The sequence below is a fragment of the Oncorhynchus nerka genome, linkage group LG7, assembly GCF_034236695.1.
Source record: "Oncorhynchus nerka isolate Pitt River linkage group LG7, Oner_Uvic_2.0, whole genome shotgun sequence".
NCBI classification, from domain to species: domain Eukaryota; kingdom Metazoa; phylum Chordata; class Actinopteri; order Salmoniformes; family Salmonidae; genus Oncorhynchus; species Oncorhynchus nerka.
In genome coordinates, this window is record NC_088402.1 from 32,402,317 (window position 1) to 32,423,082 (window position 20,766).

Genomic DNA, 20,766 nt, shown 5'->3' on the forward strand with positions numbered 1-20,766 from the left:
ACAATCACGTAATATGATCTGGGTCACCCTTGGCTTGGCATTTATTCATTATAACATGCATTGTTAATATCCTACTTCTTATTTAAGAGAACTGTGCCGAAACACCTTATCTCGCTTCTTAGCAGACCATGCAACTTGGCCTAGCATTAATAGAGTATCTCTCATTCTTTATGGAATTGTACTGTTTCAGTTCTACCGATAACGACAGTCTCCTAAATATAGTGTGGCTGAAGAGAAACAAACCAGCCAGAGGAAGAGGAGTAGGAACAGAAGGCCTGTTACTGTCATGACGTCCCCTCAGGAAAGAATGAGTGTATCTTCAAGTTCTGGCCTTTGGAGTAGTCTACCTTCTTCTCAGACCCCCACCCCGATACAAACCTAAGCCCCGTTAACAACCCCAACTCCCCAACCATTCCTGTCCCTGTCCCTGTCCACACGGCAAGGACACAAGCACAAGCACGCCAGGCCTGGAGACAGTTTGGTGGATGGATAGATGTCATAATGGAGTTGTAGTTTCCTCCAACCTGGTTCAATTTCACAGTGTTTGTGTGCCACATCTGCAGCTTTCAACACCATGCCTTGTAGGAGGCAGCTACATATCACCTCTCCTCACTACATATTTTAATTCTGAGGGGAGTGTGTCCATTCTAGTCATTCTAACTCTATGCTGTTACTTTGTCTGCCTAGTAATTTTAACGCTATGGTGTAACTTTGTCTCTAGTCATTTTAACGCTATGGTGTTACTTTGTCTCTCTAGTCATTTTAACGCTATGGTGTTACTTTGTCTCTCTAGTCATTTTAACGCTATGGTGTTACTTTGTCTGTTTAGTCATTCTAACTCTATTAGGGCTGTCCACGACAACAACAAAAATATATTAGCCAACCGAAAGTCGTCTGTTCTTTCGACCAATTGATTGAATTTTTAAAACGTGTATTTTTCAATAGACACACCCTATGTGTTTTAATAAAATCAACTATATATGCATTGGGCTTGTCTGATGCTTTAAGCTCACTGTTTGATGCAATAAGACACATGACTCAAAAGGGAGCCAAAGATCAAGATATAACCAAGAGAAGAAAAGTATAACCTGTCCTGACCATCCTCCTCCCGCTCCTACTGGCTTTCGCCTTTGCTCTCCTGAAGTTGCCGGTAATAGGCTACACGAGGAGTCGGCAAACTTTGTCACATGGAATGCCAATCTTACCATTTCTACCGATCTGCGTGACAGTTATACAATCATTGTCATATTTTTTTAAATATCCAATTGGAAGTCTTGTCTCATCGCTGCAACTCTAGTACAGACTCGGGAGAGACAAAGGTTGAGAGCCATGCATCCTCAGAAACACGACCCTGCCAAGCCGTACTGCTTCTTGATACACTGCTCGCTTAACCCAGAAGCCAGCCACAAAGACGGCCTACCCCGACCAAAACCCGGACGACGCTGGGCCAATTGTGCACCGCCCTATGGGACTCCCAATCACGGCCGGATGTGATACAGCCTGGATTCGAACCAGGGACTGTAGTGACGCCTCTTGCACTGAGACGCAGTGGCTTAGACTGCTGCTCCACTCGGTAGGCCTTGGTTAATCAAAATTATATCCAAATCTAAATTAAAAAGTAACTTATTTTGCCATTGCCTACTATGTAAATATAGCCTATAAAGCTAACAAATAGAAACATTGCAGCCTGAAGGTGGAAAATATCCTGATAAAAAATATCCTATAAATCTAATTGGCTATGCATGGCGTGTCTGCAACGATCTTGAAACATTGTATGAACTATTAACTTGGGTCCAGCCTGAAGCAACATTGTATAAAATATTCCCTGCACCAGTGAGCTACAGACACAGCTGTAGGCTATTTGCGCAAGGGATAAGAAGTAGTCAGGTAGGCCTATTTTATGACAGAGCATGACATTTTTCCCTTTCAAGCTGAGTGGTTATTTTAAAATACATTGAGGAATTATTGTCATTCTCAATGGATGTAAAAACCGACTTTGTTAGGTTGCTGTTTGAGGTGAAGAAAACATGACTTTGAGAAGCTCCGCAGCTCAATAGTGCTTGTGTATTAAGCCAATCAGAAATACTATCAGATCCCCAAATGTGCACATTTATATGCCTACATTTGTGAGCAGGCCAGGTAGCCTATAGGCCTACTTCTATGTGTAATCAGGCCAGGTAGCCTATAGGCCTACTTCTATGTGTAATCAGGCCAGGTAGCCTATAGGCCTACTTCTATGTACAATCAGGCCAGGTAGCCTATAGGCCTACTTCTATGTGTAATCAGGCCAGGTAGCCTATAGGCCTACTTCTATGTGTAATCAGGCCAGGTAGCCTATAGGCCTACTTCTATGTGTAATCAGGTGCGCTCCAAACAAAAGACAATTACTAAATTGCCAAAACTCGTAAATGGAATGAAATAAATGTGTTTCTCACAAGTGTATCATAGGTTGTGCACTCTGCAAACAACGTCTCCACTCCGACAAGGAGAACGGCAAAACACTGGAAAAAATAGTAGATTGGAAATTATAGGAATTAACTGTAAATGTATCACTGAGATGGGCACGAATAAGACAGAATGTCTCATTCTAGTCATTTTAACTCTATTTTTTTTATTTTGGCCATTCTAGTCATGTTAACACTATGTGGTGTTACTTTGTCCATTCTAGTCATTCTAACTATGTGGTGTTACTTTGTCCGTTCTAGTCATTCTAACTATGTGGTGTTACTTTGTCCGTTCTAGTCATTCTAACTCTGTGGTGTTTCTTTCTCCATTCTAGTCATTCTAACTATGTGGTGTTGCTTTGTCCATTCAAGTCATTCTAACTCTACGTGGTGTTACTTTGGCCATTCTAGCCATTCTAATTCTATGTGGTGTTACTTTGTGCGTTCTAGTCATTCTAACACTATGTGGTGTTACTTTGTCCATTGTAGTCATTCTAACTATGTGGTGTTACTTTGTCCATTCTAGTCATTCTAACTATGTGGTGTTACTTTGTCCATTCTATTCATTCTAACTATGTGGTGTTACTTTGTCCATTCTAGTCATTCTAACTATGTGGTGTTACTTTGTCCATTCTATTCATTCTAACTATGTGGTGTTACTTTGTCCATTCTAGTCATGTTAACACTATGTGGTGTTACTTTGTCCATTGTAGTCATTCTAACTATGTGGTGTTACTTTGTCCATTCTAGTCATTCTAACTCTGTGTGGTGTTACTTTGTCCATTCTAGTCATTCTAACACTATGTGGTGTTACTTTGTCCTTTCTAGTCATGTTAATACTATGTGGTGTTACTTTGTCCATTCTAGTCATTCTAACTATGTGGTGGTACTTTGTCCATTCTATTCATCCTAACTATGTGGTGTTACTTTGTCCATTCTAGTCATTCTAACTCTGTGTGGTGTTACTTTGTCCATTCTAGTCATTCTAACTATGTGGTGTTACTTTGTCCATTCTAGTCATGTTAACACTATGTGGTGTTACTTTGTCCATTCTAGTCATTCTAACTATGTGGTGTTACTTTGTCCATTCTAGTCATTCTAACTATGTGGTGGTACTTTGTCCATTCTATTCATCCTAACTATGTGGTGTTACTTTGTCCATTCTAGTCATTCTAACTCTGTGTGGTGTTACTTTGTCCATTCTAGTCATTCTAACTCTGTGTGGTGTTACTTTGTCCATTCTAGTCATTCTAACTATGTGGTGTTACTTTGTCCATTCTAGTCATGTTAACACTATGTGGTGTTACTTTGTCCATTCTAGTCATTCTAACTATGTGGTGTTACTTTGTCCATTCTATTCATTCTAACTATGTGGTGTTTCTTTCTCCATTCTAGTCATTCTAACTATGTGGTGTTACTTTGTCCATTCTAGTCATTCTAACTATGTGGTGTTTCTTTGTCCATTCTAGTCATTCTAACTATGTGGTGTTACTTTGTCCATTCTATTCATTCTAATTCTGTGGTGTTACTTCGTCCATTCTAGTCATGTTAACACTATGTGGTGTTACTTTGTCCATTCTAGTCATTCTAACTATGTGGTGTTACTTTGTCCATTCTAGTCATTCTAACTATGTGGTGTTACTTTGTCCATTCTAGTCATGTTAACACTATGTGGTGTTACTTTGTCCATTCTAGTCATTCTAACTATGTGGTGTTACTTTGTCCATTCTAGTCATGTTAACACTATGTGGTGTTACTTTGTCCATTCTAGTCATGTTAACACTATGTGGTGTTACTTTGTCCATTCTAGTCATTCTAACTATGTGGTGTTACTTTGTCCATTCTAGTCATGTTAACACTATGTGGTGTTACTTTGTCCATTCTAGTCATGTTAACACTATGTGGTGTTACTTTGTCCATTCTAGTCATTCTAACTATGTGGTGTTACTTTGTCCATTCTAGTCATTCTAACTATGTGTGGTGTTACTTTGTCCTTTCTAGTCATGTTAATACTATGTGGTGTTACTTTGTCCATTCTAGTCATTCTGACTATGTGGTGTTACTTTGTCCATTCTAGTCATTCTAACTATGTGGTGTTACTTTGTCCATTCTATTCATTCTAACTATGTGGTGTTACTTTGTCCATTCTAGTCATGTTAACACTATGTGGTGTTACTTTGTCCATTCTAGTCATTCTAACTATGTGGTGTTACTTTGTCCATTCTATTCATTCTAACTATGTGGTGTTTCTTTCTCCATTCTAGTCATTCTAACTATGTGGTGTTACTTTGTCCATTCTAGTCATTCTAACTATGTGGTGTTTCTTTGTCCATTCTAGTCATTCTAACTATGTGGTGTTACTTTGTCCATTCTATTCATTCTAATTCTGTGGTGTTACTTCGTCCATTCTAGTCATGTTAACACTATGTGGTGTTACTTTGTCCATTCTAGTCATTCTAACTATGTGGTGTTACTTTGTCCATTCTAGTCATTCTAACTATGTGGTGTTACTTTGTCCTTTCTAGTCATGTTAACACTATGTGGTGTTACTTTGTCCATTCTAGTCATTCTAACTATGTGGTGTTACTTTGTCCTTTCTAGTCATGTTAACACTATGTGGTGTTACTTTGTCCATTCTAGTCATTCTAACTATGTGGTGTTACTTTGTCCATTCTAGTCATTCTAACTATGTGGTGTTACTTTGTCCATTCTAGTCATTCTAACTATGTGGTGTTTCTTTGTCCATTCTAGTCATTCTAACTATGTGGTGTTTCTTTGTCCATTCTAGTCATTCTAACTATGTGGTGTTACTTTGTCCATTCTATTCATTCTAATTCTGTGGTGTTACTTCGTCCATTCTAGTCATGTTAACACTATGTGGTGTTACTTTGTCCATTCTAGTCATTCTAACTATGTGGTGTTACTTTGTCCATTCTAGTCATTCTAACTATGTGGTGTTTCTTTGTCCATTCTAGTCATTCTAACTATGTGGTGTTACTTTGTCCATTCTATTCATTCTAATTCTGTGGTGTTACTTCGTCCATTCTAGTCATGTTAACACTATGTGGTGTTACTTTGTCCATTCTAGTCATTCTAACTATGTGGTGTTACTTTGTCCATTCTAGTCATGTTAACACTATGTGGTGTTACTTTGTCCATTCTAGTCATTCTAACTATGTGGTGTTACTTTGTCCATTCTAGTCATGTTAACACTATGTGGTGTTACTTTGTCCATTCTAGTCATGTTAACACTATGTGGTGTTACTTTGTCCATTCTAGTCATTCTAACTATGTGGTGTTACTTTGTCCATTCTAGTCATGTTAACACTATGTGGTGTTACTTTGTCCATTCTAGTCATGTTAACACTATGTGGTGTTACTTTGTCCATTCTAGTCATTCTAACTATGTGGTGTTACTTTGTCCATTCTAGTCATTCTAACTATGTGTGGTGTTACTTTGTCCTTTCTAGTCATGTTAATACTATGTGGTGTTACTTTGTCCATTCTAGTCATTCTGACTATGTGGTGTTACTTTGTCCATTCTAGTCATTCTAACTATGTGGTGTTACTTTGTCCATTCTATTCATTCTAACTATGTGGTGTTACTTTGTCCATTCTAGTCATGTTAACACTATGTGGTGTTACTTTGTCCATTCTAGTCATTCTAACTATGTGGTGTTACTTTGTCCATTCTAGTCATGTTAACACTATGTGGTGTTACTTTGTCCATTCTAGTCATTCTAACTATGTGGTGTTACTTTGTCCATTCTATTCATTCTAACTATGTGGTGTTTCTTTCTCCATTCTAGTCATTCTAACTATGTGGTGTTACTTTGTCCATTCTAGTCATTCTAACTATGTGGTGTTTCTTTGTCCATTCTAGTCATTCTAACTATGTGGTGTTACTTTGTCCATTCTATTCATTCTAATTCTGTGGTGTTACTTCGTCCATTCTAGTCATGTTAACACTATGTGGTGTTACTTTGTCCATTCTAGTCATTCTAACTATGTGGTGTTACTTTGTCCATTCTAGTCATTCTAACTATGTGGTGTTACTTTGTCCTTTCTAGTCATGTTAACACTATGTGGTGTTACTTTGTCCATTCTAGTCATTCTAACTATGTGGTGTTACTTTGTCCATTCTAGTCATGTTAACACTATGTGGTGTTACTTTGTCCATTCTAGTCATTCTAACACTATGTGGTGTTACTTTGTCCTTTCTAGTCATGTTAACACTATGTGGTGTTACTTTGTCCATTCTAGTCATTCTAACTATGTGGTGTTACTTTGTCCATTCTAGTCATTCTAACTATGTGGTGTTACTTTGTCCATTCTAGTCATTCTAACTATGTGGTGTTACTTTGTCCATTCTAGTCATTCTAACTATGTGGTGTTACTTTGTCCATTCTAGTCATTCTAACTATGTGGTGTTACTTTGTCCATTGTAGTCATTCTAACTATGTGGTGTTACTTTGTCCATTCTAGTCATGTTAACACTATGTGGTGTTACTTTGTCCATTCTAGTCATTCTAACTATGTGGTGTTACTTTGTCCATTCTAGTCATTCTAACTCTGTGTGGTGTTACTTTGTCCATTCTAGTCATTCTAACTCTATGTGGTGTTACTTTGTCCATTCTAGTCATTCTAACTCTGTGTGGTGTTACTTTGTCCATTCTAATCATGTTAACACTATGTGGTGTTACTTTGTCCATTCTAGTCATTCTAACTATGTGGTTTTACAGCAGCACAGTATTATTCCAGTCATTATTCACACTGTCAGCTGTGTGGTGGACCAGAGGAGCAGGTTTTCTTTATCATAACATATTATCAACGTAATGTCTTTATGACAGCTCTGTTTATCTGAGTACTCAGCATTAGCAGCATTAGCTCCCTAGCCAGCCCTACGATGTCACCAAGGAAAGGTTCAACGGTTATAACCTCAATTATAATCTTGTTGTTCTTCTCTGATAAATGTGTGTTACTGAGTGTTCAGGAACAGAAGGACTCGACAGGCAGAGCTAAATGTGGGTTCTTAGCCAACCAATCAGATTGGAGTGACAGGTTGACTTGCAGTGTTGCAGTTTTGCTCCCAGAAACCATGCTAGGCTAGAAGACATGGAAGCGTAGGCGGTTTTGAGACATGACTTGGCTGAGGAGCGGACTGCTCTGTAGGCTTTATACACAATGTGTTTTCTCTCTGAGATGTGAGAAGTTTTTAGATAATCCCAGTTCTTATTATGAGACCAATTACACAATAATGAAAATTATTTCCATTATTCCCTCCACTAATGGTTGAGAAGATGCATCTTTATGACTCGTTGGGTTGTTAAGGCAGTTTTACTTTTCAGGGTTCTCATTGCATCACCCTGAATGAGATTTGTGAATGGATATTATGTTTCTTAATCACAACATTCCGATATGACACTGGGGAATAAGGTTAGAGGAAAATAGGAAAAAGACCGTCTCAATGACCTTTGACCCAAAGACTGTTATAGTAGCACTTCCTGTATTTCTACTGTATGTAGCATGGTCTGGTATTGTCTAACACCAAGCCTAGGGCAGTCTACACAGAGAGCTTCTTTTCCACATATAGAACAGAACATGAACTGTACAGTAATGGCCAGCCAGCCAACCGTGAATCTCTGTCCTCCTCGAGCCCTCAGCTCTCCTAACAGAGTCACTAGGCAACCAGGGAGCCACAGGCTTATCTATCAACCACTGGGCTGCAGCCAATTTAAAGCTACACTGGAGAATCATACTTCATAAATCCTCTCTTTTTATCTATTTTTTCTCTCTCTCCATCGCTCTCTCTTCACATATTTCTCAGGTGTATATTTGCCACTTTGTTAGTTTGTTATCAAATCACATTTTATCTGTCACATGCTTCATAAACAACAGGTGTAGAGTATCAGTGAAATGCTTACTTATGGGCCCTTCCTGACAATGCGGAGAGAAAAATAATAATTGAAGGAATAAATAAATACACAATGTATATAGACTTTATTTTTTTTCTATTGTGTTATTGACTGGACGCTTGTTTATTCCATGTGTAACTCTGTGTTGTTGTTTGTGTCGCACTGCTTTGCTTTATCTTGGCCAGGTCGCAGTTGTAAATGAGACCTTGTTCTCAACTAGTCTACCTGGTTAAATAAAGGGGATTCTTTTAAAAAAATGTAATGAGTAACGATAACTTGGCTATAGTTTCAAGTTGTACCAGTACCGATGTGCAAGGGTACGAGGTAATTGAGGTATCTACAGTTGAAGTCAGAAGTTTACATACACTGAGGTTGGAGCCATTAGAGCTCATTTTTCAACCACCCCACAAATGTCTTGTTAACAAACTATAGTTTTGGCAAGTCGGTTAAGACTCTACTTTGTGCATGACACAAGTAATTTTTCCAACAATTGTTTACAGACCAGATTATTTCACTTGTAGTTCTCTGTATCACAATTCCAGTGGGTCAGAAGTTTACATACACTAAGTTTACTGTGCCTTTAAACAGCTTGGAAAATTCCAGAAAATTATGTCATGGCTTTAGAAGCTTCTGACAGGCTAATTAACATCATTTGAGTCAATTGGAGGTGTACCTGTGGATGTATTTCAAGGCCTACCTTCAAACTCAGTGCCTCTTTGCTTGACATCATGGGAAAATCAAAAGAAATCAGCCAAGAATAAAGAATAACAATTGGACACCTCCACAAGTCTGATTCATCCTTGGGAGCAATTTCCAAACGCCTGAAGGTACCACGTTCATCTGTACAAACAATAGTACGCAATTATGAACACCATGTGACCACGCAGCCGTCATTTCGCTCAGGAAGGAGACGTGTTCTGTCTCCTAGAGATGAATGTTATTGGTGCGAAAAGAGCGAATCAATCCCAAAACAACAGCAAAGGACCTTGTGAAGATGCTGGATGAAACAGGTATAAAAGTATCTATATCCACAGTAAAACGAGTCCTATATCAATATAACCTGAAAGGGCGCTGAGCAAGGAAGGAGCCACTGCTCCAAAACGGCCATAAAAAAGCCAGACTACGGTTTGCACATGGGGACAAAGATGGTACTTTTTGGAGAAATGTCCTCTGGTCTGTTGAAAGACAAATATAACTGTTTGGCCATAATGACCATCGTTATGTTTGGGGGAAAAAGTGGGAGGCTTGGAAGCCGAATAACACCATCCCAACCATGAAGCATGGGGGTGGCAGTATCATGTTGTGGGGGTGCTTTGCTGCAGGAGGGACTGGTGCACTTCACAAAATAGATGGCATCATGAGGTAGGAAAATTATGTGGATGTATTGAAGCAACATCTCAAGACATCAGTCAGGAAGTTAAAGCTTGGTCGCAAATGGGTCTTCCAAATGGACAATAACATCAAGCATACTTCCAAAGTTGTGGCAAAATGGCTTAAGGACGACAAAGGCAAAATATTGGAGTGGCCATCACAAAGCCCTGACCTCAATCCCATAGAAAATTTGTGGGCAGAACAGAAAAAGCATGTGCGAGCAAGGAGGCCTACAAACCTGACTCAGTTACACCAGCTCTGTCAGGAGGAATGAGCCAAAATTCACCCCACTTATTGTGGGAAGCTTGTGGAAGGCTACCTGAAACATTTGACCCAAGTTAAACAATTTAAAGGCAATGCTAAATACTAATTGAGTGTATGTAAACCAGTGGGAATGTGCTGAAAGAAAGAAAAGCTCCTCTAACCCTAGCTCACCACATCTTAAAATGAAGTGGTGATCCTAACTGACTTCTGTGTGTCATCCAACTTCAGCTGTACATATAGGTAGGGATAAAGTGACTATGCAACAGCAGTAACAGCAGCGGATGTGATGAGTCAAAAGAGTCAAAAAGGGTCTTAACCCTAGCTCACCTATTTAGCAGTCTCTGTGTGTTCAGCCAGTCTGTTCCAGAGAGGCCAGTTTGCCCTTGTCTCATATCCAGTTAAAGGGAGGGAAAATGCCACTGTCCTATTTTACCTTAGTTTTAACATTAATACACCCTTCTGTGTGTCATCAGCACAGGGAGAGGCCAGTGGGTAGTCCTTAACCCTAGCTCACCCTTCTGTGTGTCGCCAGGGAGAGGCCAGTGTGTAGTCCTTAACCCTAGCTCACCCTTCTGTGTGTCGCCAGGGAGGCCAGTGTGTAGTCCTTAACCCTAGCTCACCCTTCTGTGTGTCGCCAGGGAGAGGCCAGTGTGTAGTCCTTAACCCTAGCTCACCCTTCTGTGTGTCGCCAGGGAGAGGCCAGTGTGTAGTCCTTAACCCTAGCTCACCCTTCTGTGTGTCGCCAGGGAGAGGCCAGTGGGTAGTCCTTAACCCTAGCTCACCCTTCTGTGTGTCGCCAGGGAGAGGCCAGTGTGTAGTCCTTAACCCTAGCTCACCCTTCTGTGTGTCGCCAGGGAGAGGCCAGTGTGTAGTCCTTAACCCTAGCTCACCCTTCTGTGTGTCGCCAGGGAGAGGCCAGTGTGTAGTCCTTAACCCTAGCTCACCCTTCTGTGTGTCGCCAGGGAGAGGCCAGTGTGTAGTCCTTAACCCTAGCTCACCCTTCTGTGTGTCGCCAGGGAGAGGCCAGTATGTAGTCCTTAACCCTAGCTCACCCTTCTGTGTGTCGCCAGGGAGAGGCCAGTGTGGAGGGAGTTCTCAACCAGTTGGTCCTCGAGCACCTGCAGCTGGCACCTCTACAGTGGGGTGAGTACACATACACACACATATATACACACACACACACTGTGCGATGTAGGAGATGCTTGGCATTACCATTGACATTAAACCACTGAAATGTATGGGTTTTCTTGTCCCTACTCAAATGATCCGTCCAAAGACATTATGATCATGGATCGTGATGAGGTATGAACTATTTGAATTAGAAGTGTCAATCACCATCGTTCCTATGGAGGTGCCGAACCCAACGAACCCAAACCACTAGACCTGGCAATTAACACACCAGCCCACACAATCCCGCCACATCTGTCTCAAGTCATGTTTTCTATTTGCATTTATAATAGACAGCGGGGCTATTTTAGGGAGCTGTCAGAAGGCAGTACTGGAGTGCCTGGGGGACGTGTGAGGCACCCTGGGACACCACAGAAAGACTTGGAGGAGCTTCCCTCCCTTTCTGGGGCTCACCATCTGTGAACCACCTCTCAAATATCAGCTTTCATTTATTTATTGAGTGTGTGCGGGGGTGTATTTATGTTCGCCGAACAGTGCTGCCTTTTCTTGGAGGTTAGTGAGTGTGTTCATTAGTCAGTTTAGTGTCTCCTGGTTTAGCAGAAAGAGAGACATCTGTTACGGTGACACAGTAGATGAGGACATTTTATCTTCAGCGTTTCTGTTCTCATGAACAATTCTCCAAACTCACTTCTGTCTGAGTCATCAAAGGACCCAGATCTTCTGACACTTATAGGTTCTACTTCTTTTATTTCTAGTCTATTACTTTCAGAGGAACATTTTAGGTCATTTTGAGGAGCACATCATCACATCGCAGTCTTCAGGAGGGTGTGTGTGTGTGTGTGTGTGTGTGTGTGTGTGTGCGCATGCATCCGTGTGCACACTGTCCTCTACGATAAGAATGCAGTTCATTTGTCCCAGCCTGTTAGAATGGTGTTATCAGAGTAGCTATCATGGTCTCAATGATGGACCTTCTCTTAAGCATTCTCCCTCGGGATCAAATAATCCGAACACCGAGTGGGTGGATTCATGTAATATGGTTACAGCTAAAGTTAGCCTCTTACAGTAGACACATGATTGGCTAACTGTTAGCCTAGGGTTATGTATACTGTATTTTCATACTGCAATCCGTTTAGCCGTGAAGCATTTGGTACATAATGGTTTCTCTTTTATGTGTTTTGAGTGTGGTGTATAGAATTGTCTTACCAGGTTGTGGCCATGTTAGAAGAGATAAGAAATTGACGGTTATTTACTCTAATTCCATTGAATCAGGAATATCTTGTTTGCTTTCCATTGTTGCTTAGTTAAGGTGAGGTCTAATTGGGTTAGTGAGAGACTATTTGTCCTGATGTCTCGACAGTGTTCCTAATGATAGATAATGACAGAAGTCACTTTGCCCCAAGATATCATTGATGAGCAGCTATGTGTCAACAAAATCAATAACTCATCCTCACAATTTGTTAATTCTTGTACCATTCGATTTTTTTTCTATTTAACCCTGATATTTAACCCTTTATTTTAACCATTGACCCTTATAAGTTACAGCAATGACCTTGGGAATAGTTACAGGGGAGAAGGGGTGAATGAGCCAATTGGAAGCTGGGGGTGATTAGGTGTAGAGGTCGACCGATTATGATTTTTCAATGCCGATGCCGATTTATTGGGGGACCCAGAAATGCCGATACCGATTAATCGGCCGATTTAATAATAAAAAAATAAAAAATTTGTAATAATGACAATTACAACAATACGGAACAAACACTTATTTTAACTTAATATAATACATCAATAAAATCAATTATTTAGCCTCAAATACATAATGAAACATGTTCAATTTGGTTTAAATAATGCAAAATCAAAGTGTTGGAGAAGAAAGTAAAAGTGCAATATGTGCCATGTAAGAAAGCTAACGTTTAAGTTCCTTGCTCAGAACATGAGAACATATGAAAGCTGGTGGTTCCTTTTAACATGAGTCTTCAATATTCCCAGGTAAGAAGTTTTAGGTTGTAGTTATTATAGGAATTATAGGACTATTTCTCTATATCTAACTAGCTAGCCATTTCATATCGGTTACACCAGCCTAGTCTCGGGAGTTAATAGGCTTGAAGTCATAAACAGCTCAATGCTTGAAGCACAGCGAAGAGCTGCTGGCAAAACGCACAAAAGTGCTGTTTGAATGAATGCTTACGAGCCTGCTGGTGCCTACCACCACTCAGTCAGACTGCTCTATCAAATCATAGACTTAGGTATAACATAATAGCACACAGAAATACGAGCCTTAGGTCATTAATATGGTCGAATCCGGAAACTATCATCTCGAAAACAAGACGTTTATTCTTTCAGTGAAATACGGAACCGTTCCGTATTTTATCTAACGGGTGGCATCCGCAAGTCTAAATATTCGTGTTACATTGCACAACCTGCAATGTTATGTCATAATTACGTAGAATTCTGGCATATTAGGCAGCCCAAACTGTTGCATATACACTGACTCTGTGTGCAATGAACGCAAGAGAAGTGACACAATTTCACCTGGTTAATATTGCCTGCTAACCTTGATTTATTTGAGCTAAATATGCAGGTTTAAAAATATATACATCTGTGTATTGATTTTAAGAAAGGCATTGATGTTTATGGTTGGAGCAACAACAGTCCTTTTTCACGAATACGCACCACATCAATTATATGCAACGCAGGACACGCTAGATAAACTAGTAATACCATCAACCATGTGTAGTTAACTAGTGATTATGATTGATTGATTGATTGTTTTTTATAAGATAAGTTTAATGCTTGCTAGCAACTTACCTTGGCTTACTGCATTCGCTTAACAGGCAGTCTCCTTGTGGAGTACAATGTAATCAGGTGGTTAGAACGTTGGACTAGTAACTGAAAGGTTGCAAGATTGAATCCCCAAGCTGACAAGGTAAAAATCTGTCATTCTGCCCCTGAACAAGGCAGTTAACCCACCGTTCCTAGGCCGTCATTGAAAATAAGAATGTGTCCTTAACTGACTTGCCTAGTTAAATAAAGATTAAATAAAGGTGTAAAAAAAATCGGTGTCCAATAATACCGATTTCCGATTGTTATGAAAACTTGAAATCGGCCCTAATTAATCGGCCATTCTCTAATTCGGTGGCCATAATTGTATGAGGGCCAGATTGGGAATTTAGCCAGGACACCAGGGTTAACACCCCTACTCTTACGATAAATGCCATGGGATCTTTAGTGACAGGGCAATGTCCCCAATCACTGCACTGGGGCATTGGGATCTTTTTTTTTAGACCAGAGGAAAGAGTGCCTCCTGCTGGCCCCCCAACACCACTTCCAGCAGCATCTGGTCTCCCATCCAGGGAACAACCTTGCTTAGCTTCAGTGGCAAGCCAGCAGTGGGATGCAGTGTGGTATGCTGCTGGCAGAACACAATGACAGTATCTCTGAATTGGGTTTAAAGTGTAGCCCTTTCTATCCACTGTCTTGGACATTGCCAGGGAATCAGACTTCCAATAGCTTACTGGCTACAGCGCGTTCGGAAAGTATTCAGACCCCTTGACTTTTTCCACATTTTGTTACATTACAGCCTTATTCTAAAACGTATTAAATTGAATCTACCCCATAATGACAAAGCGAAAACCGTTTTTTAATTTATAAAATATAAAAAACAGAAGTACCTTATTTACATACTGTAAGTATTCAGACCCTTTGCTATGAGAGTCGAAATTGAGCTCAGGTGCATCCTGTTTCCATTGATCATCCTTGAGATGTTTCTACAATTTGATTGGACATGATTTGGAAAGGCACACACCTGTCAATATCACACCTGTCAATAAGGTCCCACAGTTGACAATGCATGTCAGAGCAAAAACCAAAGACATGAGGTCGAAGTAATTGTCTGTAAAAATCAGAGACAGGATTGTGTCGAGGCACAGATCTGGGGAAGGGTAGCAAAACAATTCTACAGCATTGAAATTCCCGAAGAATACAGTGGCCTCTATCCTTAAATGGAAGAAGTTTGGAACCACCAAAACTCTTCCTAAAGCTGTCCGCCCGGCCAAACTGAGCAATCGGGGGAGAAGGGCCCTGGCCAGGGAGGTAACCAAGAACCTGATGGTCACTCTTACAGAGCTCTAGATTTCTTCTGTGGAGATGGGAGAACCTTCCAGAAGGACAACCATCTCTGCAGCACTCCACCAATCAGGCCTTTATGGTAGAATGGCCAGACAGAACCCACTTCTCAGTAAAAGTCAAATGACAGCCTGCTTGGAGTTTGCCAAAAGGCACCTAAAGGACTCTGACCATTAGGAACAAGATTATCTGGTCTGATGAAACCAAGATTGAACTCTTTGGCCTGAATGCCAAGCGTCACGTGTGTAAGAAACCTGGCATCATCCCTACAATGCAGCATGGTGGTGGCAGCATCATGCTGTGGGGATGTTTTTCAGCGGCAGGGACTGGGAGGCTAGTTAGGATCGAGGGAAAAATGAACGGAGCAAATTACAGAGAGATCCTTGATGAAAACCTGCTCCTGATCACTCAGGACCTCAGACTGGTGAAGGTCCACCTTCCAACAGGACAACAACCCTAATCACACAGCCAAGACAACGCAGGAATGGCTTTGGGACATGTCTCTGAATGTCCTTGAATGTTCCAGCCAGAGCCTGAACATCTCTGGAGAGACCTGAAAATAAGCTGTGCAGCGACACTCCCCATCCAACCTGACAGAGCTTTAGGGGATCTACAGTGACTTCTTCACATTACCATATTGTAGCATCCATGAATATTTAATTGTGGACTTTTCCAACAATGGAAAAACTGGGAAAATGGCAGAAACAGAAAGGGTCTTTAAGCCTTCCTGTTTGCTTAGGGCCTTATTATTGAATGGGGAGTGAGGGAGTCAGCCATAGAGCTAGGGACCATTAGGAACTGATTACCCCCTTTAGGCAGCAGCAGAGCAACAACAACCTAGCTACTACAGAACAGAGTACACACACATACACACACACTGATATGATAATCTATATCAGTCACTTTCTCTAATGCCTTGGCGGGTGAAGAAGATATTCGATTCACCAGCCAATGACAGAGTAGTAATGTAAGGTGTATTTGCATGTCTGGTACCTCCCTTTATTAGTGTTGTTTCAGTGTGGGGTATAGAGGGGGACTAAGTAGCCATGTAAACAGGCTGCACTGCATTAGTTCTACCTTAACATGTTCATCGTGATTCATTCTGGTCTAGTGAGCCTCAACAAACATAATCATTTGGTAAGTTCTATGAGTGACCTTTTTCAGTAGTGTTTCTCTTTATTTTGTAAGCATTCATATTTTTACACTGTTTTGTGCTTCAACATTTTCTCTACAAACCAATTACTAGTTTATGTGCCTTGTAGTTCTTTATATACACTGAGTATACAAAACATTCGGACCTACTCTTTCCATGGCATAGACTGACCAGGTGAATCCAGGTGAAAGCTATGATCTCCTTTGATGTCACTTGTTAAATCCACAAGACAAAACATTTCAGCGCCTTTGAACGGGGAATGATAGTAGGTGCGGGGGTTTTCATGTTCAACAGTTTCCCATGTGTATCAAGACTGGTCCACCAACCAAAGGACATCCGGCCAACTTAACAAATCTGTGGGGGTGAGGGGGGGAGGGACAACTCAAAATTAGGAAGGTGTTCCTAATGTTTGGTATACTCAGTGTATATAATAATAATTAATAACATAATTATCTGCACCTATGATAAAGATTGACAGCAAAAAATACTATAAAATAAATAATACAAATACTGAGCTATATTGTATGCAAAAAAGTAATGAATAAATTAGATTATTTTAAACTAATGCAATTGCTCAGAGAAACAAATTGTGTGTAATAAGTAATAAATAAAAACATCTAAAAAGTTAGGGTTATTGGCTCCCCTGTTTGTAATACTCCAGCACCCTCCCCTTGAGAGGACAACAACACTGAGCCTTGTTCTAAATGTTTTATGAGGTTGGAGAATACATTGTGATTGGTCTTAGACAATTCCTCAATACAGAAGCTTTTCAGATCGTTTTAGCCAAAAACCTTTTGTGTTCTTCAAACTCATAAAACAAGAAGGCTGTGTCGTTATCCTCGGAGGGTGAGGGCGCTAAAGTATTACAAACAGGGGAGCCAATCATTTTGACCCCGGTCTTTTATCAAATGTATTTTTTATTACTTGTTAAAGGGGAAATCTGAAGCTGATACATTCATTTTTAGACGTATGAATTAGATATATACCCATTTGATTCTTGAAGAAAATAACTTCTAAATGCTTCATGAGCTTGGTTCAACTGTTGTAACCCATCAGAACCGAAAATATCAGCTTGTTTTTTTCTCCAATGTTTGTAAACAATTGAAATGAAGTAAATTTAGTAAACAGCCTCAATCATGGATGGTTAGTCCTTGCATCCATAGCTCTGGTTACGTTTCTCCAGGCTCATCCCTCAGCTGGCAGGGACTACTCTTTGTGGTTGTTTCAGCAGCTGCTGAATGCCGCTTGAAGCAAAATCTCTTTCTCTTTTCTCTGAACAATTGTATTAATATACAATACAATTTGAGCATACAGTATAGCTCAATATTTGTATTATTATTTTATACAGTTTTTGATGCTCATCTTTACCAAGGGTGCCAATAATTACTGACCCCACAGTACACTGGTGTCGTGCGGGCCACCCGCCCTGCTCTCTACATAGCCTGCTATTGGGCCTCTCCATGGGCAGAAAGCATCAATACTATTGGCTGACTGAGCAGGTATAATGGCTGACTCCTTTCACAGCGATTTGTTGATTCGAGACCATTTTTCATCAAGAATTGTGTGGACACGTGTCTCAATCGATTTCTGTCTGTCTGGCAGCTGCTCTGGATAATAAATATGCCTACAACTTCAGCGATGATGTCAACATTGGACACACACCTGTCTTCAGCAGCTGAAAAGCTGGTACTTTATTTGATAGTGTTACACACACACACACACACACACACACACACACCCCCTCCCTGCTTAAATGTCATCCGAGGTACTTTGGTGTGCTTGGTGTATCTTCCCCTATTGTTTTTCAAAAGGTTACTGGCTGGTCGGCCTGATTATCTGTGACAAACGATCCTGACACTCCAGAAAACCTGGAGGGGTCTTCTCCTCCAAAACATGAGTCACAGAAAGAGGGATGAAGGGATAGAGATGAATGGGTAGAATGAGACAGACAAAATATCATTAAATGAGAGCAATATAATATCCTGGTGAATTGAAGGGGTGAGAAGTAACTATTAACTGCATTTAACCATAAACTATTGTTTTAATCTGCCACATTGCCATGGGATGTACATCGCCAAATATGTTTGTCTGTTTGTTACTCTGTTTACAGCTAGCTGTCAGAGACCATGTTGCTTTAGGGTTCAGTCAGTGGGCTGTGTGTTCCCTGTAGTATCAGTCACATTCCATGGGGAGCGTAGAGAGAAATGGATGCACCTTTAGAGAGCCTGGCTTTCTCGATTCTTGACCACATATGGCGCCCTGGTCTCTGCCACCTTCTGCATGCTCTACTATCTGTCTCCGTACCTCCCTGTTTCAGTCTGTTTCAAAACGTTTCCTCCCTACTGAACAGGGCCCATACAGGGCGGTTGGCAGAAGCAGCAGTAGTAGCTGGGTTTGTGTGTTCTGCAGCCTGTTGTAGTGCTATGCTCATAGCATTTAAATCTTTCTGAACAAGGCCCAGGGAACCAGGTGGCAGCAGCAGCAGTAGCAGGGTTTACGTGCAGCCGGCCTGGAGTAGCGTTATGGAAATAGCCTCATTGATTACTTATCCTCTGCTAACAATTGAATTAAAGCCAAAGTGGCACACCTTCTCTTGGCTGTCTCCATGTCAGCTTAATAGACTGGAGTTAAATAAACAGACATCTGTATGCCGAGTTAGCACAGGCAACTCTGGATCTCAGGGGCTCTCTGGGGCTCTGACTGACCCTACGTCCCACATGGTACCCTATTCCCTTTTTAGTGCATTACCTTTGACCAGAGCCCTGTATACAGTATCTCCCATGTATTGAGACATGGCTCTACAGTAGCTAAACAGTGGGAGAGAGGAGAGACCTAGATATGGCGAGAGAGAAACACGAAGGAGAGGGAGAGGACTTTGCCCTTCCAGGCTGCTACCGGGAACCCGTCTTAACGGAATTCAAATTCATCCATGAATGGCAAGACAAATGTTTGGGTTGATAAAGAGGTCAACAGGGAGAGAGTGAGAGGGAGAGGAAGGGAGAGAGAGAGAAAGGTGGGGCAGCTGTAAAAGGCAGGACATCATTTAATAAGACAGCTCTTTTTGAATGGGCTCTGTGTGTGTGCGTATGCGTGTGTCTACTCAGACAGATGGTCGTTTGGAGTGGTTACAGGCGGCTGGGTGATCAGTACACACTGGGGACATCTTGCCTTTAAGGCTCTGGTCAGGAGCCCAAAAGCCAGGAGGAAGAGCACCATGGTGGTGCTGGATGGGACTGGGCAGTGTACACCCTCCCTGACCATGAGATTGGACAGTCCCTCTGCTGGGGATGGGTAGAGAAAATGGTACAGACACATACACATAGTCTAGTCAGCCTTATGTCCCTGAGTCAGCACACAGAGGTAACGCTGGGATGGAGGTAGTGTATGCGGGGAGGAAGAGGATGGCTCCCCTGGGAGGATCATGGTAGCTGTGTGGCCTGATGCCATCCTGATCCAGGCTTTCACATGGCTTCCAGTCCCTCAGCTCCCAATGGTCCTATCACTCTACTGATGACAACACAGGAGAGACTTACTTTGAATACTGTTGGTCTCATGGTTCTCTGCAGTCTAGACCTGACAGTGAGTGGGTGATTGAAGGGGCTGAGGGGAAGTAAAGTGGCTGCTGTGATGAACAGGTCCCCCATACCAAACAGGGCCTGAAGAGTTGCGAGTGGCCAAAGAGAAGGAGGTGAAAATCAGGGGCGATGCTGTCAGGAGCTGCCCCATTTACCTGCCTGTTTTTTTTAGCCCTGTCACCCAGACTCTGTCTATCAACCCTCCTTATCATCAAGCAGAGATTCCATGTCCATCACGTTCCACAGGTATATCTTTGCCACATCAGTTACACAGTAGCTACACCATCCTCCTCCTTCTTCTCTTCTCTGTGGACAGTCAATATCAACCTGACATCTGTCCCATTGTAACAATAGCTAGCCGCTCCACTGTTGTTCATGTGAATAATCCTCCCCATCCCCAACATGTGCTTATTAGGAGTATCCCAGCATATACACAGCAATTTAGTATTTACCAGAGCTTTGTCATTCTGAAACTGGCTTCTGTTGTGTTTGAACCTCAGAATTAGGGGAACAACACAAACATGGAGAGGATGATTTGTTTGGCTATGGGCTGAAGAGGATCAGAACGTGATCCTAGCTATCGCTCTGCTGGGCTAATGTTGTAATTAGAGACCAGACTGCCGTAGCCACTCCTGGGTTGTTCCAGCCCCTGTGCCCTGCGAAGTTGGGAACTTCCAGTGGATAGAATGTTAGCACATTTAGAGCTGTCCTCTGTGAGGATGGGATATATGGATGTATTGGTCAAGAGTTAGCACATTGAAGAGCCTTAGCGTGCCTGTTTATAGGACATTTAT

At 41.4% G+C, this 20,766-nt stretch overlaps 1 protein-coding gene across 3 annotated transcripts in view; it reads left to right on the forward strand.

The window, feature by feature from the left end:
- The window catches only part of LOC115131475 (trafficking protein particle complex subunit 9), a 316,964-nt gene that overhangs the window by 229,035 nt on the left and 67,163 nt on the right, over positions 1-20,766 (forward strand). For 2 of the 3 annotated variants that reach the window (XM_065020435.1, XM_065020436.1), the window contains one exon: positions 11,046-11,137. In XM_065020435.1, the coding sequence (XP_064876507.1) occupies positions 11,046-11,137 (92 nt within the window). Of the gene's footprint in view, positions 1-11,045; positions 11,138-20,766 lie in introns of those variants that run through there. The other variant, XM_065020438.1, reaches the window with a different exon arrangement.